Here is a 25,094-nt window from a genome sequence, read left to right as displayed (position 1 = left end):
TTCTCCACCCCCAACTCCTTAATCTTCCATGAAAACGGCAGGAATCTTTTGCTTCCCTTTCTTTCTTGAGGGTTCGCAGGCATCCCCAAACTTCGCCCCCCCCAGATGTTTTGGACTACAATTCCCACCTTCCCCAACCACTGCTCCTGTTAGCTAGGGATCATGGGAGTTGTAGGCAAAAACATCTGGAGGGCCGCAGTTTGAGGGTGCCTGGTTCAGGGGCTCCACATGCAATTGGAATGCTCAGAAATCTGGAAGGTGAGAGCCGCAAATCCCCTCTTGACATTTTTCTGGGGCCTTTTGGGTGTGGCCCTCGCTGTACCATGGGCAGCAAACATCTTTTCTTGCCTTGCAATAGGGCCACGCCCTCAATCCTGAATCCTGTCCAGCTGGCTCCGACAGAAAGCTGGTGGCGTTTGCTCACGTTTCTGTCCCACGTGGCACATCCCTGGTGGCTTGGCAATGGTGCCGTTGATACCGAAAAAGAATGGGTGAGTCAGAGCCACTTGGATGGGCCTGGGTCACAAGAAACCGCTTCTCTCCAGAAACAACAGGATCTCCCGTGCCCTGTCCCTTTCCTGCTTTTGATGGGATTCTTTTCCAGAGACACCACCAGGGATGTCAAAAGCTCAAACTCTGCCAGCTCTCCTTCCCCTTTGATTCAATTTTATGTGCTTGTTCCTGGCAAGTGTTTTGTTCCAATCCATGCATCCCCCCCCTCCCCGTCATATCTCTGCCGTGCCAAAAAAGGTGTTTGGTCATGGAGCAACGTGCGCCAGAAGGCACTGTGGTCCCCCTGCAGCAAAAGTTAGCAGAACCTAGTGCCGGATTGGCACTCCTGTGTGACATCTGACTTCCTGGGACAGAAACAACAAGAACAAGAGCAACAACAACAACAACCATCATTCATAAAGCATTGAAAAGTTTCTAAGCACTGGACAAAGATTGAAAACCAAGACAGTTTCTGCCACGCATGAACAATCCAATAGATGTGAACAACACAAAAGGAAAAAGAATGTAGAGGGAAGAGGGGAGGGAAGCAAATTCAGGTACCGGTTATTACACGGTTACATAGCTGACCAGATGGAATGGCTGCTGAGGATATTTAGGAGAGGAGAAATCAAAGGACGCTTGATTTCAGCTGATTCTACTGGAAGGGGCTTTGCTGGGGGTTGTCGGGGTGGGGCTCAAGGATTGATGTTGAAGGGCATGAGTCCAAATGATTGTCTAGTTGGAGGGCTACTTTGGGAAGGGAGATGGTGGAGTCAGCCAGAGCGCCTCTCTAATAATAATAATAATAATAATAATTTTTTACAGTGGTACCTCTACTTACGAATTTAATGCATTCCGAACACACATTTGTAAGTCGAAAAAAATTGTAAGTCGAATCCCATAGGAATGCATTGGGAGAAAAAATTCGTAAGTAGAAGCAACCCTATCTAAAAATTCGTAAGTAGAAAAAATCCTATCTAAACCGCATCCAAGATGGCGGACGGAGCTCCATTCGTAAGTAGAAACATTCGTAAGTAGAGGTACCACTGTATTTATACCCCGCCCTCCCCAGTCAAAACCGGGCTCAGGGCGGCTCACACCAATAAAATTACAATAAAACATAAAAAGCAATTGATTAAAATACAGATTAAAATACAGCATTAAAATTTGAAATGCAGCCTGATTTTAAGTAGTCCATAAATCCAAGCCATGAGGGAGGAAAACACAGGGGTCAGACTAAGTCCAACCCAAAGGCCAGGCGGAACAGCTCTGTCTTGCAGGCCCTGCAGAAAGATGACAAATCCCGCAGGGCCCTGGTCTTCTGTGAAAGAGCGTTCCACCAAGTTGGGGCCAATACTGAAAAGGCCCTGGCCCTAGTAGAGGCCAATCTAGCCCACCTTATGGTTCGGGATCTCCAGAATATTGTTGTTTGTGGACCTTAAGGTCCTCCGCGGGGCATACCAGGAGAGGCGGTCCCGTCTGCCTGCCAGCGAGTTCCCCATCTTCACACCTGCTGTTCCTTCTGCCCCCACCTCCTGATGGCACTATCCGTGGGCCTGATCTGGCCCAATGGCTGTATGGTTGCTGATCCTTCCTCTGTGTTGCAGCAAAGGCGGTGCAGCTAGAATGAAGCAAAGGGCAAGGTGGATGAGGGCTCTCTGCCAAGAGCTTTGCTAGGAAGCTGAGCCTCGGAAGGCACTGTGCTAACTGGTCAATTGGTTTTTGGCAGAAGGTGACGGGAAGGAAGCTCACTGATTGTTTGATATTAAGCTTGGATGGTCAGTTTGTTGCCAGCTTTATAAACTTAGCCAGGAAGGGAAATCTCCCCAACTCAAGAAGAACTCGAAATAGAAACTAGTAGTTTCTCCGCCCCCCTCCCCGCCTTTACGATTTGCCTCATGATTAGGAAACGAATGATTGCAATCTATGTGGCTAAGCTGGGGAGATGCTGTTTCCCTTTTCAGGTCTCGAGGGGAATCCACCTGTTCTGGTGTAGCCACACAAAAGGAAAATGGCTGGTTTTTTACTCGTGCTGGAAATGCTTTCGAAGAAATAGAACTGGGATGGGGGGAACACATCTCTTGAAAGGCAAGCAGTCTGGTTTCAGTGTTGAGACTGGGAGCAGTTGATAGCTGCCGATTTAGGAGAGAAACCTAATAATGATAGAAATGCCTCTTGCCTTTTGCAAAATAGAGCCTAAGGTTCTCTGGCCCAGGCAAAATACCTATGTGCTATGAAAACAGAGCCTGCCATGCTCAGTAGAATCTTGTCTGTGCAAAAAGTCTCGATTTCCTCTGCTGATAAGCAGTGCCTGGTGGCCTTTTGCAACCTGGTTTGTCAGCTTCCTTCATTTCTTTGCCTCCCCCCCCCCCCCAAAGCCAAGCTTGAATGTTGGAGGGGAGCATTCCTCTAGAACTGCTGTTCATGCCTTATTTGTCCTAGACGCTGAACTGGAATGTTACTTACTACTAAGAGGAGGAAAATAAACAGACGGAAGTGAACTGTTGAGAGCGAAGTTATTTTATTTAACTTCTTTAATTTCACTTTTCTTCTTGCTAGTAATGCTGTTGTCTTGAACCTTTGCTCATCAAGTTGAGCTTCAAGGCCGTAACAAGAAATCACATAATACAACAGACCGCAGATTGTCTATAAAAGCAATTGTAAAATAATTGGCATGTGTATGAATTTGCATTCAAATCGGGAGCCACCGTGTCTCTGGGATTTCCCTTGGCTCCCTCTACGTTTTCTGACATGTGACAAGATACATCACCCAGCTAAAACAAATGATGGGGTGGGTATTCTGTCGTCTTGGCTCCTGCCACCATGCTTTTAAGAGATATCCAGTTTAAAAATCTTTAAAGTGCTACATTTGTATTATTTTAATTCCCTCCTTCTTAAAAAAAAGTCATTTTTTAAAGCATTGAAAAACTCTTTCGGGGGGGGGGGTTGTTGTGCTGTTTCCAGCTAAACAGTGCTGTTCGAAGCTGGCTTCTGCTGGTAAAATTCAGAAAGCTGGTTTCTGTGGAAGGCAGTCCAGGAGAGAAGTTTGTCTGCCCAGACAAAAGTATACAGGGATGTGGACTCCAGAAATAGGCTCTCCAAACTATGCTTGTATTTCATTATGTACTGTATAGAATTGTTTGACAAGCTCCCCTCCCTGATCGGACAAGCAGTCTAGTTTGAAGTGAGCAAAATTTTACATATCTGTGACTGTGGCTCAGTAGAACAGTGCACACAAGTGGAGTTTCTGGCTCAGCATTTGCTCCTGTTTAGGAAAGGCTCCTGGGGAATCCGCTCTTTGTTATTGCAGTAAACAGGGCTGGGCTTGGTGAGACTGACTCACCTGCCCATGAACGAACCTCACCAGCTCTGCATTTCCACTATTAGCTAGACTAGGCTCCACAGCTTGGAGAGCCCATCCTGTGCGCCCTCAAATCCCTCAGGTATCCGCTTCCCAAACGGTAAGGGTAACTTACCGGACCCCTTCCTGGGAGCCCAGTTCCAGCCAGTCAATGGTGAGGGGTGAGCAAATCTGCCCATTTCAATTTTATTTATGCATTTTAAAAAGATTTATATGCTGCCCTTCATTCGAGGATCACAGGGCTGTTTACAATATTAAAAGCACAAAAATACACACCGTAGTAACAAACAAAACAATAACAACATACACACCCCAAGTGTAAAAGGCTATAGATTAATTAGCCAAAGGCCTGGGAGACCAGGAATCTTTTTGCCTGGAGCCTAAAGGGATGTAACAAGGGTGCAAGGTGAATCTTCCTGGGGAGAGTATTCCACAAATGGGGAGCCACCACAGAAAAGGCCTGTTCTCATACTGCCATCCTCCAGACCACTTGTGGAGGCTGCACACAAACAAGGGCGTAGGAGAATGATCACAGAGGTGGGTGATCAAAGGTGTTATATACTCAAACCATCTTAATCCTGCCTTTTAAAATCAGGAATGTGTGTTAGATTTTTCTGTACTCTGTTTCATGTTGGCCTTAATGCATGGTGTTTATTTGTTGTTGCAAGTGGGGTTAGGTTGCTTTGGTGTGGTTTTTTTTTTAAACGCACTGTGCACATTATCTGAGTGACCTGTGAATCCCCATAGCCTGTTGCCCTGTCAACCAAACGTTGGAGATGAGCTCAGTTGTGGCATTTGATCGGCTAAGAGGGACTCCCTTGTTCATAACATTCCAGCCAGGCAGGGTGGTTCTGTCTGCAGCTCTGACTTTCTTAGTTTGTTTCCTCCCCCCCCCAAATCATCTGTTTGGTGGGTGATGCTTTTTGAAGCAGCTGTGTTTCTGTCTCGTGGTCTTCCATCTTCTTTGGCAGGGGATGGGGGGAAAAGAAAAGAAAGCAAAATATAATGGAATGTAAGCGAGTAATGGAAACTTGGATCTGAGCTGACGACCAACGTTTGGATTTTCTCTTGCCTCAGCCTTATTTATAGCTTTCTTCGTCTCCCTCCTTTATTTAGGTTATATATATAACCTAAATAAAAAGATCTTGAGGCCCAGTTTTCCCTCTTCTTGGAGTAGGAGTTTTCTTTATCTGGTATGCAATGGTTCCTGTGAAATTATTTGCTGGCCTTTTTAATTAGATATATAAATCTCCCTTCACACCATCTCCTATTACATTTTCTTTTCCTTCAAGATGTTTCAACACCCCCAGTTACCCTCACAACAACCGTGAGAGGCAAGCCAGGCTGACAGGTGTTGATCAGTCCACAAGGTCTACTAGGGAGCTTTGCAGCTTAGCATCACCCATCTCTCCCTCTTAGGCCACCTGCAACAGGTTGGTGTAAAAACTTTCCTGCAGTGCTTTCCCAAAGATGCTCAGGTTGTGGTGAGCTCCCAGCCAGTCAAGGAGACACAAAATCTCCCTGTTTAGAACTGGGGAACATGAAAAGCTCCGTCAAAACCATCCCTGTGTTTAAGGGCTGTCAGCCAACCAGATTATCTGCTAATACGCCCCTTGATTGATTAAATTTGCATACAGTGGTACCTTGGTTCTCAAACTTAATCCATTCCGGAAGTCCGTTCCAAAACCAAAGCATTCCAAAACCAAGGCACACTTTCCCATAGAAAGTAATGCAAAGTGGATTAATCTGTTCCAGACTTTTAAAAACAACCCCTAAAACAGCAATTTGACATGAATTTTACTATCTAACAATACCATTGATCCATAAAATGAAAGCAATAAGCAATGTACTGCAGTCACTCACACAATCAATCAATCAATCAATAACAAAACAAAAAGAGCCGCAAAAACAAAAATGCAAAATAAATAGCAAAAACACAGGCCTCAGCGTAATACTCAAATCAGAAGCGTAACACTCAAAACGGAGCACGTTCGGCTTCCAAAAAAAAGTTTTCAAACAGGAGCACTTCCGGGTTTGCAGTGTTTGGGCTCCAAGTTGTTTGAGTACCAAGGCATACACACATTAATCTCTTTTTAAAGGCAGTTAAGAAAACGTGACATTTAATATGTAAGGGGCTACACCTCTGTGTTAGGACGGAAGTCCTCCTTTTGTCTCATATTTTTCTCCCCTTTATCTGTGACAGTAACATACCAGAACCAAAGTAGTCATGGAAAACTAACCTGTGCCTTCAACTTCTGAAATGGACCTTGGTAGATTAATCAACAAAACCCTTAGTGGATTAATCTAAAACAGTGTTATACATAATTCTAAACACACTTGCTACAGGATAGGGTCACAGTGGCCCACATCAGCCTTCACAATGTTTTGGACTGCAAAAGTTGTAACCTGGGCATCTGGTTGCAGAACGCTTGTCTGTGCCGCATTGCACGTCTCCCAGTTTCCTCCCTTCCTGGAGGGGGGGGGGAGAGGCTAAGTGGAGACATGAGGAGAGTTTATAAAACTACGCTTGTTGTGGCAAAAGTGGATAGAAAGAACTTCTCATAATTGGTTGTTTTAGTGAAACTGAGGTTCAGGTGCAGAAAACGGAATTTTCTGGAAATGTGATGCCTGCTGGCTCACAGCGCCTTCAAAGAGGGACTAGGCAACTTCACAGAGGCGGGAGACAGTGTTATTGATTGATGTTGTTTCTTTTAGAACCTCCAAGTCCAGAGGCAGTCTAGATGTGGATAGCAGTTGCTAAGGGTGAGCAGCAGAGACAGGTTGCTGGCTCCATACCTTTGTTGAAGGTCTTCCTTAAGGGCAGGCATAGGCAAACTGGGTCCTCCAGATGTTTTTGGGACTACAACTCCCACCATCATCCCTAGCTAACAGGACCAGTGGTCAGGGATGATGGGAATTGTAGTCTCAAAACATCTGGAGCGCCAAGTTTGCCTATACCTGCTTAAGAGCATCTGACAAGCTACTGTTTGAAACAGGATGCTTGACCTAGATGGCTCTGTGTCCCAACCCAGCAAAGCCCAGTGTGTCTTGTCGATCTTGCCGCTTAAGAACTTTGCGTTGCATTTTCTGCATTATATTATGAAATCGTACTCATTGCAGACTGACTTACAAAGAAAACAGATGAACCATTTTATTACTTTTGTAATGATTCTGTCATTTGCCATTTTTATAATAACAAATTGTCGCGGCTTTTTTTTTTTTTGTACCTTGGTCCTTGAAGAAGAAAAAGCCTCTCTCCAGTCTGGGTTAACAGCTGTGCCTTCTTCTCTCCCCCGTTTTAGGAACACCAAGAAGGAAGGGGAGCTGCTGACCGCCCAAGCCCGCCTGAAGGACGTCGAGGCCTTGCTGAACTCCAAGGAAGCAGCACTCACCACTGCCTTGGGAGAGAATCGCAACTTGGAGAATGAGCTCCGTGATCTGCGGGGGCAACTGGCCAAGGTGAGGACCACCAGCTCAGCAGTCTCCTTTGGAGCTGCCTTCAAAGCAACCCACTTTTTACTGATAATTCATGCACACACACCCCAGCAGTTGACCCCCTTAGGAAAGGCTACCATTGTGAGGTGGGTGCTGCTGAGGTCAGCTCCCCTCTTTATCTTGTTTTCCTGTTTCTCTGCAGTGGACCTTAATTTATCCATGGGGTGGGAGGTGGGGACTTGTGAAGTTCACCCTAGATCAGGCATGGCCAAACTTGGCCCTCCAGCTGTTTTGGGACTACAGTTCCCATCATCCCTGACCACTGGTCCTGTTAGCAAGGGATGATGGGAGTTGTAGTCCCCAAACAGCTGGAGGGCAAAGTTTGACCATGCCTGCCCTTGATGGTGTAATCTTTAAGAATGTGAAAGACCTCTGCTGGCTCAGACCATAATGCTGTCTGGGCCAGCTTTCTGTTCGAGCAGCTGCCGGTCGGTTTGCCTCTTAGCGTACTCACATATGGCCTGAAGGGTGACTGTTGGTTGCCTGTCATTTGACTCCAGCATCTGACAATCAGGATAGACTGCCTTGGGTCTTGGAGGTTCCACTTGGCTTTCATGGTTAACCGCTGCAGATAGATCTTCTGCTCTTCCACGAGTTCATACTAACCTTTTAAAAAGAAAGCAATCTCACCTGGCCAATTGCGTTGTGCTTTCTTTGGTCTGCCAGCCCGTTCTATTGGGTGACCTACAGCTCTTCTGTTATGGGAGAGGGAGGAGGAAGCTGGCTCCCTCTCCCCACCCCATAGTGAATTTATAAACCCCTGCCTTCGTCAACCCTAGTCCATAAATGTCCCGGAACCTTTTTGGGGGAGGGGGGGAGTGGGAAGCTCTAGAGTTTAGGACATCTATCCCATGAAGATTTAAAACAGCCAGGCGATGGCAGCACAGCCTGCCATCTGGGCAAGGCAGTCCTTTAAACCCAACAATAACTCTTGGATTTTAAAGCAGATTCATGTCTGCAGGTGAAAGCATATGGGGTAGACCTTCTGGCTGTTGGTACTACTTCAGACTGTAGTGGGGGCAGGAGGATATGTGGTGAAGCACCCTTCGCAGTGCTCACACAAAGCTGTTATTCACCCCCTCCCATCTGGAAAGCTTCACTTCCAAGGAGGACTGTACCACATGTCTTTTCTGTATGCTAGGAAGCTGCTTTCAGCAGAAGCTTCTGAGTGCAATAGACGGCCTGGCTTTGCAGAGGGCAGCTTCACCTGTGACCCATGAGAGTGCCAAGCCGGGGCTGGCCCCTATTCTTGGGCTGGTTTTTGGAATGCCAGCAAAGTGGAAATGCATCTAGGTGCTCCCAGAGATTTCCCAGCCCATCTGAGAGACAGTGCTTGGGGGAAACGGCAGTCCCTGGCCCAGCCACGGCTTCAGTCTGCCCCCAGTATAATTTATTCATTTCACAAAATGCATATACCGCTTGATTGTAAGGGAAAACCTCAAAGCAGTTTGCAAAAAGAATGAAACAATAAAGTTGCTATTAAAAACAGCTTTTTAAAATGTTAGAATAAAGTCAAAGAGGGAACTAAAAACCATATTGAAACACAGATCAACGTACTACAAATCTGGACAGGCTTGCTGGAACAAAAACAATTTTAGCGGGCATTGAAAAGAGTACACACTAAAAGATTGATTTCTTACAAATGTGGAATGAGTATTATGTGGCATCTGTAACAGGGCCAGTTCCATGGATTCAAGCGCTCAGGTGGGCATATATAAAGGCCGCCACCTTCCATCCCATTGACATGCTTCTCCCGTTCTCTTTTTTTCATCCCACCCTGTCTCCCTGCCAATCCACCCACAGCTGGAAGCTGCTTTGGCTGAGGCCAAGAAGCAACTTCAGGACGAGATGCTGCGACGGGTGGATGCGGAGAACAGACTGCAGACCCTGAGGGAGGAGCTCGAGTTCCAGAAGAACATCTATGGAGAGGTGAGTGGGGCGGCCTGCAAAAAACGGCACAGCAGCACATACCCTCACCCAACCCCCTGGGCTTGCCCACAGTTCCTGTCCCTGCATTGTAAGGCTGAAGGTTGTTTGGGGAAACCCAGAAAAAAGACCCGAGCACAAGAACCCCCTCTCTCTGCCCCTGCCTGCCAGCCATGAATAGCCTTTGTCCCCCATGACTCTTCTTACCGCCTTCTCCTGCAGGAGCTTCGCGAGAGCAAACGCCGCCACGAGACCCGCCTGGTGGAGATTGACAATGGGCGCCAGCGGGAGTTCGAGAACAAGCTGGCCGACGCCCTGCATGATCTGAGGTCACAGCACGAAATGCAAGTCAGGCTGTACAAGGAAGAGCTGGAGAAGACTTATGGCTCCAAGGTACCACCCTGGCCTTAAACTCCTTACCTTTTGCCGGAGAGATGGAGCCTTTTCTACATTACTTTTGGTGCCAACTTCTTTGTTTATTTCCTCCGGTTTGCACCGCAGTGGCAGCCTGCTCCTAAGAGATTGTGGAGCTATTCAAGACTTTAACTCAGGGCTGGCACACCCGTGAGGCAGTCGCCTCAGGTGGCAGACTGGGCCTCCACCCCCACCCCCCACGGCTGCCACCCACCTCCACCCGCCTGCTCCTCTCCAGCCTCCTGGGGGCAGGGGAGGGGGTTAGGAGAAGGCAGCATGAGAGCATTGTCTGTCTCACCTCAAGTGGCAAAACATCCTGGGCCAGCCTTGCGTTCCCTTTTACACATATTATCTCTCCACCCAACCAGCCCCAACTAAAAAGCTAGAATTAAAGTCCAGGAGTTAACACTATTTCTCATTTAGGTCCTGTTTGGTGTAGGAAATGTGAGGAGTTCAAGTTTTTGAAGTACAGGCAGTGACCCCATTTGTGTGGGGGCTACATTACACACTCTGTGTGTCTGCTTGCTCTGCCCTGCTCTGCCTCTGCCACCTTCCTGGCTGCAGCAGTGCGCACATGCATGGTTGCACGCCAGTTGGTCACTGCCTGCATTCAAAGGACTGCTCTTCCAATGGTCCTGGGTTGTTGTTGTTGTTTAGTCGTTTAGTCGTGTCCGACTCTTCGTGACCCCATGGACCATAGCACGCCAGGCACTCCTGTCTTGCACTGCCTCCCGCAGTTTGGTCAAACTCATGTTCGTAGCTTCGAGAACACTGTCCAACCATCTTGTCCTCTGTCGTCCCCTTCTCCTAGTGCCCTCAATCTTTCCCAACATCAGGGTCTTTTCCAAGGATTCTTCTCTTCTCATGAGGTGGTCCTGGGTGGTTCTCCCCATTTCGCAGGCTGGGTGTGAGGGCTGCGAGGGAATGGATGGCAGCAGCCCTGTAGTAGTGTAGTCTACGGATAGTCGCGTGTGTTGGATACGGCACTGAAGTTGAGAGAAGAGTGGTTTGCAACAACCTTGCATTGTGGTCTATGCACATAGGGCCATATCTAATACATTATCATAGCCACTACAGTGGTGCCTCACTAGACAAATTTAATTCGTTCCATGGGTCTTTTCTTATAACGAAAAATTCGTCTAGCGAATCCCATAGGAATGCACTGAATTTTTTTTTGAATTTTTTTTTTTTGCCCATAGGAATGCAATAATTGAATTTCAATGCATTCCTATGGGAAACCGCGGTTCGCTAGACGAATTTTTCGTAAAACGAATTTGTCTAGCGAGGCAACCTCCGCTCGAAAAATCCTTTCGTTAAGCAGAAATTTCGTTAAGCAGGGAATTCGTTAAGCGAGGCACCACTGTATTTCTCTCTCTCTCTGTCTCTGTCTTGTACAACAATCAGGGCTGTTAAATATTGTTTTGAAACACTGCAATGAAATACTGCTCCCAGATAGCCACTTTCTGTCGGTGGCTGGTTTGGATTTCCAGAAGTAAAAAAAAATCCACCTCCACTTGCGGTGCAGGTTAAAGAAATTAAACTGTGTTCCCAACCCACTGCAAACTCATGTTCAGTGCTGGCTAGGGGCTGATGGGAGCTGTAGTTCAAGATGGCCATGCTGGCTGGGGGATGTTGGGAGTTGTGGTTCAAAGCACCCACAAGGCACCGGGTTGGCGAAGGCTGCTTTAGACAAAGGCAGCCCATGTCCCAGAATGTTCCTTTCTGTCCTCCTTTATGGAGCGCCCAGTTTCTTCTGTGCCTCATCGTGGCCGATCTTCCTTTTCAGCTGGAAAACGCCAAGCAGTCAGCCGAGCGGAACAGCAGCATGGCGGGGGTAGCCCACGAAGAGTTGCAGCAGACTCGCATCCGCATCGACAGCCTGTCGGCGCAGCTGAGCCAGCTGCAGAAGCAGGTGAGGGGTCGGGAAGGGTCACCAGGGACAGGCGGCCAGTGCTGTGCTCTCTGTTTCGAGTGCTGTTGGCTCCCTGGATGACACTGTGGCACTGCTGAATGTCTTTGCCCAGGGTGCTCTAAATTGAGGCTTACTCCTCCAGCTAACAGCTACATTGCACTGAAACGCTGCCCACTTAACTCTTAAGGGATTTTGAGCGGAGCCCTTTCTGATTCCCAACCCTGTGTAAAGTAATAATGAGCACCCCCACACTGTGAGAATCTAGTGAATTTCTATCCCACCTCCATGCCGCTTGTGCCGTTGGCCTGCTCCACCTGCCAGCTCCTCTCTTATGCCTCCTTCCCAGCTCTCTGCCAAGGAAGCAAAGCTGCGTGACCTGGAGGACGCTCTTGCCCGGGAGCGTGACACCAGCCGCCGCATCCTGTCCGAAAAGGAGCGGGAGATGGCAGACATGCGGGCCCGCATGCAGCAGCAGCTGGATGAGTACCAGGAGCTGCTGGACATCAAGCTAGCCCTGGACATGGAGATCAACGCCTACCGCAAACTCCTGGAGGGAGAGGAGGAGAGGTAGGTGCAGGGCTGGGGATGTTGACCCAGGGGGGGCTGGAGTCAAAACAGGGTGGTCTCCCTCAGACGGTGGCCTCCTGTTCCTTCTGTGTTGGTGGGTCTGAATGTAGGTTGAGTGGAGAGCTTTGCAAATGGGCCTGCTATTGGAAAAGAACAGAAAGAAGAGGCGGGACTCTGGATTAGATGGGCCAATCCAGCAGGGCTCTTAAGTTCTTAGTTTCAGCTCCTGCATGCATCTGAAGACAAGTCATCTTGACACCCTCTTTTTTCTCTTCTTCTCCCCCCCCCCAGGCTGCGTCTCTCCCCCAGCCCCACCTCCCAGAAGGGGGGCACCAGGACACGCATCTCCCACTCTTCTATGCAAAGCTCTTCCAAGAAGCGTAAGCTCGAGGATGGAGAGAGTCGCACTAGCTATTCCCACCATGCCCGGACCAGCGGCCGCGTGGCTGTGGAGGAAATTGACCTGGCAGGGAAGTTTGTCCGCCTGAGGAACAAGTCGAATGAGGTGGGTTTCCTCGTGGTGGGGACGGGAGAGGGGGAGTGCCTTGCTGCTTGGCAGAAATCCTCGGGTGGTCAGGGGGGGGAGAGTGGCATGTTAAGCTGCCCATAAGGTAGATCTTGATGAGCTTTTCAGTCAGCCAAGTTCAAAATTTGCCAGGTGCCAGGCACATTTTGCACCATCCGCCCTGCCTATCAGAAGGTGCTTCTGTTGTAGAACTCAGGAGGGGTGGGGATAGGGCTAGAATTATTTGTCTCTGCTTGCCATTGCCTCTGGCGCCACCTGCTGTTGGGCTCCCTGCCTTCCGTCCTACCAAGCCCACTGGGCATCAGCTGCCGCTTTTGTTTAGATTTCCTAGCATTAAACAATGAAGGAATACAGAGAGTAGAATCTCAACAAGCACAACTCTCTATAAGAAATTGGAGCATATTGTACACTAAATTATCTCAATGCAACATGTACTATAACGTGAGCTTAAAGAATATATATAACAACAGCCTCAGATCCATCTTGAAGAGATAAACAGTGGTACCTCGCAAGACGGATTTAATTTGTTCCGTGAGTCAATTTGTTTTGCGAAAAATTCATCTTGCGAATCGCGGTTTCCCATAGGAATGCATTGAAATTTCATTTTTTGCCCATAGGAACGCATTAATTCAATTTCAATGCATACCTATGGGAAACCGCGATTTGCAAGATGAATTTTTTCGCAAAACGAATTTGTCTTGCGGGTCACCATCAGATCGCAAGACGCATTCGTCTTGCAGGGCATTCGTCTTGCGAGGTACCACTGTATACAATCTTACAGATTACTATTCAATGTCACCAGGTCCAAGTTTGGACCGACCTGAAAAAGGGTGTTGAAAGAGAGATTTTACCCGAACATCTCGTTGTTGGAGTCCTCATCTTATAGTTTCTCAACTGCAAGATTTAACACAGAGAATCTGTACCCTGGTCTTCAGGACATTACAGTTGAACTCTTGAACCTGGTGACATTAAATAGTAATATGTAAGATAGCAGTCCCATGGACTGCAAGAAGATCAAACCTATCCATTCTGAAGGAAATCAGCCCTGAGTGCTCCCTGGAAGGACAGATCGTGAAGCTGAGGCTCCAATACTTTGGCCACCTCATGAGAAGAGAAGAATCCTTGGAAAAGACCCTGATGTTGGGAAAGATTGAGGGCACTAGGAGAAGGGGACGACAGAGGACAAGATGGTTGGACAGTGTTCTTGAAGCTACGAACATGAGTTTGACCAAACTGCGGGAGGCAGTGCAAGACAGGAGTGCCTGGCGTGCTCTGGTCCATGGGGTCACGAAGAGTCGGACACGACTAAACGACTAAACAACAACAACAAGATAGTATATATATAATATAAATAAAATGATATATATACTTAGTCATGGCTGACAGGCTTCCCCTCTTCATACAATCATCACAAGAGCCTCCTGGCGTTTTTATGGCTTTTTATTTTCATTATTTACAAGCAGTCATTAGCAAGTCATGATCATTCATCAGAGTCACTCATCTCAGATCTCTGCTGATGCCTGTCTCGCCCAGGCCAGCATGCCAGAAAATGGCGAACCCTTGAGCTCCGTCTTTCGCCATGCCTCTTTTCCACACGGAGAGCCGGCTTGTACACGCCTCCTGAGTCTGAGCTGGAACTTAACCCTTGCCGCTCCTGTGAACCTCCCGCTTCTACCTCCCTTCTTGGCTGTTCTTCAGGAACCATCTCCACAGCTCTGTCCTCCCCCTCCCCTTCGGGCTCACCTCCTTGTCTTTCCACCCCAACGTCTCCCCCTCTGGGAAACCTAGCACCTCTGGTTCATCCCTGACATATATAAAATTTAAGCTCACATTATACTGAGTTATAGTATGTGTTGCATTGAGATATTTAATGTACAATACACTCTTATTTCATATACAGAGTTGTGCTTGATTAGATTTCCTAGCAGCCAGTAGGGAGGGAAGCTGCTTCTTGCTGGTTTCTGCATGGCAGGAATGAGATGCATTCATGAGGCCTTCTCAAGAGAGACCCACATCCACACTTCTTCCTGGGAGATGGCACAGTTGCTGGTGCCTCCCCTGCAATGGGGCTCACTTACCACGGCCATCCCTCTTCTGTGTTTTTTTTAGGACCAGTCCCTGGGAAACTGGCAGATCAAGCGCCAGAATGGAGACGAGGCCCCCATCTCCTACAGGTTCCCCCCCAAGTTCACCTTGAAGGCAGGCCAGCTGGTTACGGTGAGTAGCTGCGAGCCTCGTGCAAAGCAGAAGTGCATAATCCCCAGGACGGGGCCAGCGACTGCGGGAGGAGGAGGATGAATGCATGGATGTGGCGCAGCCCCCTGGACCCCCCTCCAATATACAGCACTGTTGTGTGTCGGCGTCTCCCTTGATGACTTTCTCTTCTTCCTCTCTTTCCCCACTTAAGATCTGGGCCTCTGGTGCCGGGGTGACCCACAACCCTCCCAGTGATATGGTGTGGAAAAACCAGAGCTCGTGGGGAACTGGAGACAGCTTGCGCACTGCTCTTCTCACCTCTTCTGGAGAGGTAAGGCACCCTGTGGTGGATGGTTGGGGCCACTATTCCTCAGCGAGGCCAGAATTGTTGCTGTTCAAAGCCCAGGACTCCATTACATTGCCCTTTGCTTATGCCTCTCGTGTTCCCCTCCTCCTCCTGCTATGCCTGCGAATTTATTGGGGTGGGGACACATTTCCTCATGGGGTGGGCAGAGCAAAAATATGGGTGGAGCCACCGGTGCAACACGTACAGTTGGCTAGGTTAAAACAACCACACACACATCTCCCCCCTTCCTCCTTGCATCTGAGCAAAGAGGCCTTATCAGGGATCCATTCCTGCCAGGCAAAAGTTCTCAGAGTATGGCCTGGACAGAGTCTCAGGGCCTAGAGTGCCCCACCTCTTAATTTAAATTATAGGATACTGCTCCGGTCACATCAACATCTATCTAGAGCAGGTGGCTTCCCCCCAAGAATTATGGGAACTGTAGTTTGTGAAGGGTGCTGGGAACTGTAGCTTAGCTATAGTTCCCAGTGTGGATGTGACTCCTCTGTTGACTGTTACATGCCCATTTTTAAAAAGAGGTTTAAGAGACGGTGATAATCGATAACCGCTCCCAAACCCCTCTTCCCAGTACCAAGACCAGGTCATAGTCCTCTCTGTCCGCCTCTTTGACATAAAGCCCAGTTGGAAGAGCAAAGTACCAGCAACTCACCTGACATCCTTTCTTTGTTTTCCCTCCGCAGGAAGTGGCCATGCGGAAGCTGGTGCGCACCGTGATTGTCAACGATGACGATGAAGATGAGGATGAAGATGGCCACCACCACCACCACCACCATGTGAGTTTTCTGGGGTCCTCTGCTAGCAGGGGGAGTGGCTGCAGAGCAGGCATGACCCGCCCTCTCACGGAAGGCTTCCATGCGCTACTGCAATGCTCCTAATAAAGGAGGGCAATAAAAGCCTACGGAAGCACATTAGGAGACTGCTCTTGTCTGGGGCTCCTTGAGAGACCTGCCTCTCTCCCCTTCTCTTCCTGTATTTTAGCACATCCCTGTATTAGCTTGGTCTGTCCTGGTTCCTGAAACAGAGTGTGCTCCTTTGATTTGGTCTATAATTTTTGTTAGCTTTCTCTCTTACCCCAAAGTACAAAAGAAAAACAGCACACCATAGGCAAACATGTTTTTTTTTTTTTGCAGAATAGCCCACCAACAAGTTGAATACCTCGGTTTAAGTACGTAATTCGTTCTCGGGAGCCATTCACTCCCCAAAAAATACTTAAACGGAGTACGCCAATAGAGCGCTTTTGCATGTGCCGCGGAACCCAGAAGTAAACACTTCCGGGTCCACGGAGTACTCAAACCAAGAGTACTCAAACCGCAGCGGACTTAAACCGACTGTACTGAAACATGCATTTCTCCTATATTTCATAGTATGACATGTACATTAATTCGATACAAATCATGGGGGGATATTACCAGGTGCTGAACCACATTCTCCGCTTTCCTTGCAGGTTTGAAACCCATATTTTAAACTGAAGATCCCTGGTCCAAGACTTTTATTTCAGTCAGTTACACCCAATGCTGTGGAGACTGACCTTCCAATCTCTTGTCTATTAGTCAATAAAGTAAAATCAAACTGAGAAAATAGAAATGAATCCTGTTTACACCGCCCTCTCATTAATTTTAACTTATGAGGCAATTTCTGTAGTAGGACAAGTTGCTAAACCTTCTACAACCAATAATTTTAGAGCCCCATTTTAAAACAGCTGCATTGGCTGCCAGTTCATTGCTAGGCCCAATTCAAGGTGCTCATGTTAGCACTGAAAGCCCCAAATAACTTAGGTCCCAGATACCTGGAAGACAAACCTCCTTCCTTACAGACCCTCCCTGGTGTTAAAATCAGCTGAGTTGGGCCCTCTTGCTAGTTTCACATCCCCAAGAAGTTTGGCGGTGTCCCCAGAGGGGGCCTTTTTGTGGCAGCCCCTGAGTTTGCATGTTCAAAGTTTGCTCCCACCAGAGTTTAGAAATGTTTGCATTGCAACCGTGAGCCTTGGTTAGCTCTTCTTTGCTTTGCATAAAAAATCACAAGCAAACTCGGGGGTGGCCTCACCTTGTACCCCAGTGATCAATTTGTTTAAAGTCTAAACTTATTCTTAATTTCACCCACAAGACTATACATAAATTTAGGGCCAAATTTAATGCTTTTAACTAAACCAATTTGAAATGCCCATTCCACACAGTCAAACATTTTAAAGATGCTAAGGATATTTCTGTTTACTTACTACTACTACTACTACTAAGGACCCAGGTGGCGCTGTGGTTAAACCACTAAGCCTAGGGCTTGCTGATCAGAAGGTCGGCGGTTCGAATCCCTGTGACGGGGTGAGCTCCCGTTGCTTGGTCCCAGCTCCTGCCAACCTAGCAGTTCGAAAGCACGTCAAAGTGCAAGTAGATAAATAGGTACCGCTACAGCGGGAAGGTAAACGGCGTTTCCATGTGCTGCTCTGGTTCTCCAGAAGCAGCTTTGTCATGCTGGCCACATGACCTGGAAGCTGTACGCCGGCTCCCTCGGCCAATAATGCGAGATGAGCGCGCAACCCCAGAGTCGGTCACAACTGGACCTAATGGTCAGGGGTCCCTTTACCTTTACCTTTACCTTTACTACTACTACTACTAACAATAATACTTATTAATACTTAATATTTTTAATTTCCAAATGGAGACCAAACTGGATAAAGCCAGTTTGGTCCACATGGATGTAATCACCTATATTTCATTTTAAGCAACTGTCAAGGACAGAAGCAAAACTCTTATAATATACATTAGGCAGGGAAATGGGTCTGTAAGATTCAACAAAAGTGGGTTTAAACAAGTTTAGGAATTGTCACCTAGAGGGACACTAAGTTTGTGGCCATGGTGTCCCTTCTATGAAGTCATTGTTTAATGATTTAATTAATTACTTGCAAGTGGTTCTTCTCCCCCCACACCCACGGGGGGGGGGGCAAAAAGAGTCAACATTATGTAGGCATTTCAGACAAGAGAAGTCCCTCTAGCAGCAGATCTGCAAAAAGCAGGGGGAAGAAATTTGCAGATCCACTGTGAGAGGGACTTCTCCCAAGCACAACTGCTGCTTGGTGCCTCTGATACCGAGCAGCATTTAATGCCTGCTTGGCACTTGTTAAAAGGCGGTTAAACCCCACTGCTTTGGCTGTGGGTGCCAGTTCCTTGTTGGGAACAGCCACTCACAGCCAATGCAGAATTGAACCCTCCTCTTCCCTCCATCAGCTGGTATCCCATTGCTCTCAGGTGATGGACAGGTAGCTGAGGTATAGGGGAATTGGCCTCTTGGGCCAAATTAGACTCCCCCTGGTGGACCAGAGGTTCTCCACCTTTTTAATTCCTCCCGTATATCACCGTCCTGCTTCTAAAGCCTTGCTAAAAAGATATTAATTTACATACTTTTTAGATATTAATATTCCCTTTCAAATCTCCCCATCCATAGGGTTAATTCCTCCTCTGAAAAACTTTCTAAACATTTGCTGCAAAATTTTCAATTGCACACTGTTAGGCACATACGCAGATCCCAAATCATAACCTAGTGCGTGACTTTTTGCTTTTCTCTTCAAAAGACTGAATAAAACGTCCATTGCTATCCTTCAAAGCTTTTTTCCTGCTTCTAATCGAAAGTTTTGGTGATTCTGTCTCTGCGTTGGAGATGGGGAAGCTGTGGCACTCCCGACAGTGGACTGCAACCACCTGCCTGGACTGCAACCCACCTGCCTGGAGCGGAGCATCTCAGCAGCCCCAGGCAGGCCGATTGGTTCCCCATCCCTGTTCTCTGTGTGGTTCAGCTTCTGATCTTCCTCCTCCTCTAGAGCCACTGCAGCGGCTCTGGCGACCCAGGCGAGTACAACCTGCGTTCCCGCACTGTGCTTTGCGGCACCTGCGGGCAGCCGGCAGACAAGGGGGCCAGTACCACCAACGCTGCGACCAGCACCCTGTCCTCTGGCTCTTCCTCTTCCAGCCTCACCATCACACGCAGCTACCGTACCGGAGGCAGCAGCCTTGGGGAAAACCTGCTCCCCCGGACCTACATCCTGGGCAATTCCAGCCCACGCCAGCAGGTCAGTGGGTTGGGCTTTGGGGGGCCAGAGTTTAAGGGCGTTCAGCGGGGAGGGAGTCCCATCATTAACTGTAGCATCCATTGTGGCATTGTCAACTGTTACCGGTAATGTCTGGAGACCCTTGAAAACACACAAGGCTAAGTGTGAAATAACATTCCCCAAATGCTTCCAGCAAGACCCTAGCAGACCAGCAAAAAAAAAAAGAGTTAGCATTGGGCACAGCCCAACTGGGTGTGGACCCATGGCGGTTAACAGGCATGGCTCTCTTAGGCCCAGCAATTTCAATGGGTTTACTCTGAGTAGAACCCAGTTGGCTACAACTCTACATGTCTATTATCACTGGGGAGAATTCGTCTAACTTTAAAAAGGCATCACAAGGCTTTTCCCAAACGACAGATGCTGTCCAATTGCATTTCTGTATATGAATGAAATCAGTCAGTTTTGCCATGAATGCTTCTACCATGTTTCTGCACCTGTTTGTTAAGTGATGGTGGATTAAGACTGTTGGAGGCAACTGAAATGTGGCAGCTGTTTTAACAAACCAGATCAGGTTGCCTGAGGTGCATAGAAATTCCCAAGTGATGTGCACAGGGGGCTCGGTGATAATGAGAATGACTAGAGATTGGGGAGAAAGTTGGTTCACCTTTTTATATAAGCCCACCTAATTCACTGGCTTTTTTTTGGGGGGGTGCAAATTTGATACACAGCTACCCTTTGAAATTTGTGTTTGTCTGAATCTTGCAATTGACAACCAAAGAAATGTACAAAGCTGTGTATATATGGGAAAGGTGGGAGCAGTGTGGTGCAGTGGTTAGTGTTGAATTAGGACCTGGGAGACCAGAGTTAAAATCTTCCCGAGGCTGTGTAGCTCGCTGGGTGACTTTGGGCCAGTCACTGCCTCTCAGCCAAACCTGTCCAAAAGGGTTGTTGTGGGGATTAAATGAGGAAAGAGAGAACCATGTACCGCACTTTTAGCTCCTTGGAGAAAAAGGTGGGCTATAAATGCAATAAATAATATATAAAATGCAAATGTTAATGCAAATAGAATTATATTAAGGAGAATTGCTTGCCAAATGTGGATTTTAGGGGAAATTCCATACAAAAGAATGTATCAAGAGAAATGCTTATCAATTTATGTGAGTTATAGGTAGGTAGCTGTGTTGGTCTGACGCAGTCAAAATAATAATAAAAAAATTCTTCCAGTAGCACCTTAGAGACCAACTAAGTTTGTCATAGGTATGAGCTTTCGTGTACATGCACACTTCTTCATATACACTGAAACAGAAGTCACCAGACCCTTATGTATAGTAAGAGGGTGGGGGTGGGGGTGATGGGAATCTGTGAGGTTACTTTAAAGAAACAAAAGAAAACTTGATGTCCAAATGTGGACAACTAAATTTAATATTTGAAGAATAAAATCTGGAACTGACAGATTTGTCTGTCCCTAAGAATAATGCAGGGTCAGTCTTAAACTGAGCTGCCCACTGTCTTCGAGAAACTCTCGATCTTATTGCAGCGCCACAAAGTACAGGCACCGTCAGCTTTAGGCTTCAAGCACTTTCAGCATTTATCTCAACTGCTATGAATTTTTGCTGAAGAAAAAAGGGGATTTGATGCCGGCCATAAAAATATTGCATTGACTAAACAGTGAAACTACTTGACCTCTTGCAAGAATAAAGGACTAGGCATGATCTGCAATAACTACTGGGTTATTTCAGGGCACTGAGGGAGAGTCCAACTTTCTCCTTGTGGTGTTGAAATTCCATTTCTCTCCTCAGTCATCTTCTGAACTATTAAAAAAAACAACCCATTTTTATTGTCCTTTCCTTGGAGGGGAAGGTCCTGAACCTCAGAATTTGAGGAATTCATTTCTCAGAATTTTGACTGAGTCTATATGTATATTTTAGTGTATGGATTTTTTTTGTGGGTGGGCGTTTGCAAGTTGCTTTGAGGTGCCTTTGTTAAAAAAAAGTTTCTAATTAGTTTAAATATTATTAATAAAAATCTTTCTCTGTGTGTCTCCATCCAGGGCCCTCAAAACTGCAGCATCATGTAAACCTGCCGCTATTCCCCGACAACGCTCACAGCCTGCTAGACAAAAAGCAACTTATTCCTTACATGCACAGAAGAAACGTTTATAAAAGGAGTTATTTTCTACTGCAGGAATTTATACTTTATTATTACATATCGAGATATATAAAAATATATATAAATGCTAAAGATGCTTCAGGGGTTTTTTAAGAATTTTTTTTTCTAGAACAAAAAAAAAAGCTTTAAAAAAAACCACAACCAAGCCAAAGAAATTTGAGTTATTGGTGCCAAAAAGGAGGGGGGAAATGTTTTACTTTAACATAGGGGTGTGTATATGTATAGAGATATATATAGAGAGATTTTTCATTGGAATCTGTACGTAAAAACGAAAAAAAAAGAAAAACAGCCAACAGAGACAAGGCTCTCTTGGTTTTATATTCTCCCTTAGGGACAAACTCTGAGAGGGATTTTTGCACTTGCCGTTTCCCTGTGGGATACGCTAAAGATGAATTATACTCATTAGCCACTCTTGGCTAACAGCAGCTGTAACCCACAGTTAGCCCCTACACACCTGAGGTAAAACAGTTTGATGCTCATAGAGACACCCTCTTGGTTCAGAGTGGAGCCTTGTTTACAGTGTCAATGTGAGTGGGAGACTCTTCTTTTAAATAAAATAAAATAAAACCCACATTAATTTTCAGTCTAAGTTCTGGTTTGAGATCCTGGACAAGAAATGTACCATACTTTAATCCAATGTCTGTTGTCAGGCTGTTTTACTCCATGCTGATGAGGCCCTCTAAGGCAGCTACATTGCAAAGCAGCCCTTAAACTGACCGGGATTATAACACTTCATCTTAAAATTTAGTTTGCGCCCCTACTTTTCGCCCACTCAGAATTAATACAAAATAATTGAGTGAACCAAATTCAGATGAACTGCATCCACATTTGCGCCTTTAAATGAAGAAATCTAGATTTAGCTCTTCCCACCCCGCAAAGCAGCTCATATACTTGACCCGATGTGTACTTTTGATGCCCTTCCTGACAGTTTTGGGGGTGCACATGACAATTTCAACACCCGCTTTTGCTTCAAGGAAATGTTTCGGCTCAAAAATTGAAACCACCTTCCTTTGGAAAACAAGCATGTAAGATCCCCCGCATTGTAAGAAAAGGTTGTTGGCAGCTGGGGCTTGACAGCTGTCCAGTCCCAAAACAATTCTCTCCAAAGCTTTTTCTCTCTGCCTCTCTTGCCTTGCTTTGCTCGAGTTGCAGCTGCTGTTAACCCTCCTCCCCTCCTCCTTACAACCAACTGCTATGCTATAATAGCCAATATAAATGCTGTAGGGTTGACATTTACGTACTGTATTGTTCTTTGGCGGCGCTTTGAGGGAGAAAAGGGTGGGTGGGTGCGTATCGGGTGGTAGTCGCGATGTGCCTTGGCAAGGATGGTCTTCGCCAGACTGGCAGCCCAGAAGCAAAGGATGGCAGCTCCTTGCTGAAAGATGGCTGCCGTAGCCAGTGCTCTTGTTTTAGTTGCCTTTTTAAGGGCTATGGGAAGGTGTAGCGAACGCGCCTTTTTGTTTTCAGTTCCGGGACCAGCTTTTTTCCTGTGCCTGAGTTTGACTACGATGCCCTAAACGGGCTGTTGAGCTAAAAAGCTTCCTAGCCAAAGCACCAAGTAGGTTTGGGGAGTTTTGTAGGTCTTTTTAGCCCCCCACCCCTTTGTGAAATCAGAGCAGCTGATGCAAAGTGAGGGAAGCCACAGTGCCCAGCAACAAGTTCTCCTCTTCTCAAAGAACCTTTTTCTCCCATTGATGCTCATGGGGCAAGCCCCTGTCAGCCTTGAGGCCCTTGTTTGTCTCTGACTAAGGCTGGATTCCCACCATGGTCTTCTGTTGGTGGGGTCCTGTCTGCAAGATATTCTTTCTCTTCCCTGCCCAGCCGAGGATTCAGAAAGGCCACCTTCTCTTGCAGCAGACAGTTGGGTCTCCTCAGTTTTCAGGTGTGTGTCTCATGTTAAGTTTGGAAGACACGCCGGATCTAAGTCACCTAAGGGTGCAGTGACGTCTCAACACAGGCAGGGTCAGGCACAGAGAATCTGTCTAGGTCCAAAACGTGGTCCAGAAACAAGGTCAATAGCGCAGAGAGAGTTCAGCAAGGTGGGGGGCGGGAATGAGGCCTGTGTTGCTTCTAGCAAATGGAAGGCCCAAGTGGGGGCCTTGTATACCTGGCCTCCCAAAGACATTCTTAACAGGCAGTGAAGGAGTATCATGGACCCCCTACTTGTGAGTAGGCCTAGGGCCCTTGGTCTGTAAGCACACCCTGCATGGTTCCTCTCTAGCCTGGACCCAAAGCGGCATGGCAACTCCTATAATCCACAACCATGGGGCTGATGGGGGTCCAACACCACCTGGGGAGCATCATGTTGGCTACCCCTGACGTACCCTAAATTGGGCCTTGTTGAATGGTGGGCTCCTGCGAGGCTGTTGTGTGAGCTGTACACACAGACTGGCAATATCGGGTGCTCTGAGAACGATCTCATTTGATCCCTTCAGCCAGAGCCATCTGGTCGCTTCTCAAGGATCCACAAATTTGCTGAACTTCTTAATAGGACCTAGAGAAATCTTCATACGTAGTTTTGAGGGAGTTCCGAAGGGGCTCTTATTTTCACCTAGCCTCTGGCCCAGGAAAGCTGCCCCTCTCACATGTGTGTGTCTCAGGCAGGGATCTCCCCTTCACCCTTAAACAGCAGCCACTTCCCCTGTGCCCCACAGTTCCAATCTGTTTTCTTCTTCTTCTTGTAGACAAACAGTTTTTGAAAAATGCTCTCCACTGTGGAACTAGAGTGAGGTGTGTGATGAGACCGGGGGGCACCTTTTCCATGCACACATATATCCTTGCATGCGGCTTTGGATTGCAGGCAAATAACTTTCCTCAGGAACCTCTGGGCAGCTTCGTTTGCCAGTAGCTTGCAATGCACCCTCTTCGATGGGGCAGCAACGTAGCAAAACCTGTGCTGTGTGTTGCAATGCGCCTGTGCTCTTGCCTTAATTCAGGTGGGGGTAGGGCATGGTGCAGAATTAAAACACTAAACCGAAAACGTGCCTGCCTGCTGCCGGCTGCAATCTTGCTTCTCGTTTGTTTTTGTCTTCACAAGAGCTTCACCCCGATTCAACACCCACCAATGTCATTGCTCTCTTTCTCTGATTGCCCCCCCTCTAGCAAGACTCAACCCCCCAAAACAATTCTCCAGGGGGAAGCCAGTGCTTTTGTGAGGGTGTTTTTTCTGCTGTTGACCTCTTCTGCGGCCTACGTTTGCTGTTCATGTGGCAGTAGTGCTCCTGTATTTTCTTAAACCAAATACACTTAAAAAATGTCTACCAAACCAGCCTTTTGTGTCTTCCTTCATTTTTGCGTTGTGGTATCTTAATCTATGGTACGAAGGTGGGAAGTGGGGCTTCACGGCCTTTAATGTAAGTGGGCCTTCCTGGGAGAGCGGGGGGCCTTGGCTCCTTGCCCAGGCCAGTTCATGAGAAGAGGGTGGTCCATATTTCCTCACCGGTGACCACCTGGGGGGACCGCACACTAGAAACCGGCAAAAAGTGAGGTGGGGTGAGAGGCAAAAGGAAATCCACCAGAGGAGGAATGCTCCTGGAGTAGATTACATCGCTAGGCTGATATCAGACGCGGCCTAGGCATCAATTTACCAAAAGCAGCAACAACGTATTGCAGCATCCCTAGTCCTTTGACTGCAGA

At 47.3% G+C, this 25,094-nt stretch overlaps 1 protein-coding gene across 2 annotated transcripts in view; it reads left to right on the top strand.

The window, feature by feature from the left end:
- LMNA (lamin A/C) overlaps positions 1 to 24,723 on the top strand; it is a 50,601-nt gene extending 25,878 nt beyond the window's left edge. The window contains exons 2-12 of one of the 2 annotated variants that reach the window (XM_035097758.3): positions 7,156 to 7,312; positions 9,152 to 9,277; positions 9,497 to 9,667; positions 11,475 to 11,600; positions 11,947 to 12,167; positions 12,459 to 12,672; positions 14,803 to 14,910; positions 15,101 to 15,220; positions 15,934 to 16,026; positions 19,062 to 19,310; positions 21,340 to 24,723. In XM_035097758.3, the coding sequence (XP_034953649.1) occupies positions 7,156 to 7,312; positions 9,152 to 9,277; positions 9,497 to 9,667; positions 11,475 to 11,600; positions 11,947 to 12,167; positions 12,459 to 12,672; positions 14,803 to 14,910; positions 15,101 to 15,220; positions 15,934 to 16,026; positions 19,062 to 19,310; positions 21,340 to 21,366 (1,612 nt within the window). In that variant the 3' untranslated portion in view covers positions 21,367 to 24,723. Of the gene's footprint in view, positions 1 to 7,155; positions 7,313 to 9,151; positions 9,278 to 9,496; positions 9,668 to 11,474; positions 11,601 to 11,946; positions 12,168 to 12,458; positions 12,673 to 14,802; positions 14,911 to 15,100; positions 15,221 to 15,933; positions 16,027 to 16,697; positions 17,333 to 19,061; positions 19,311 to 21,339 lie in introns of those variants that run through there. The other variant, XM_035097759.3, reaches the window with a different exon arrangement.
- Positions 24,724 to 25,094: the final 371 nt, after the last annotated feature.

The sequence above is a fragment of the Zootoca vivipara genome, chromosome 16, assembly GCF_965207765.1.
Source record: "Zootoca vivipara chromosome 16, rZooViv2.hap1.1, whole genome shotgun sequence".
Classification (NCBI taxonomy): Eukaryota; Metazoa; Chordata; class Lepidosauria; order Squamata; family Lacertidae; genus Zootoca; species Zootoca vivipara.
Note: the sequence above shows the minus strand (reverse complement) of the source record. Positions and strands in the feature narration are given on the sequence as shown.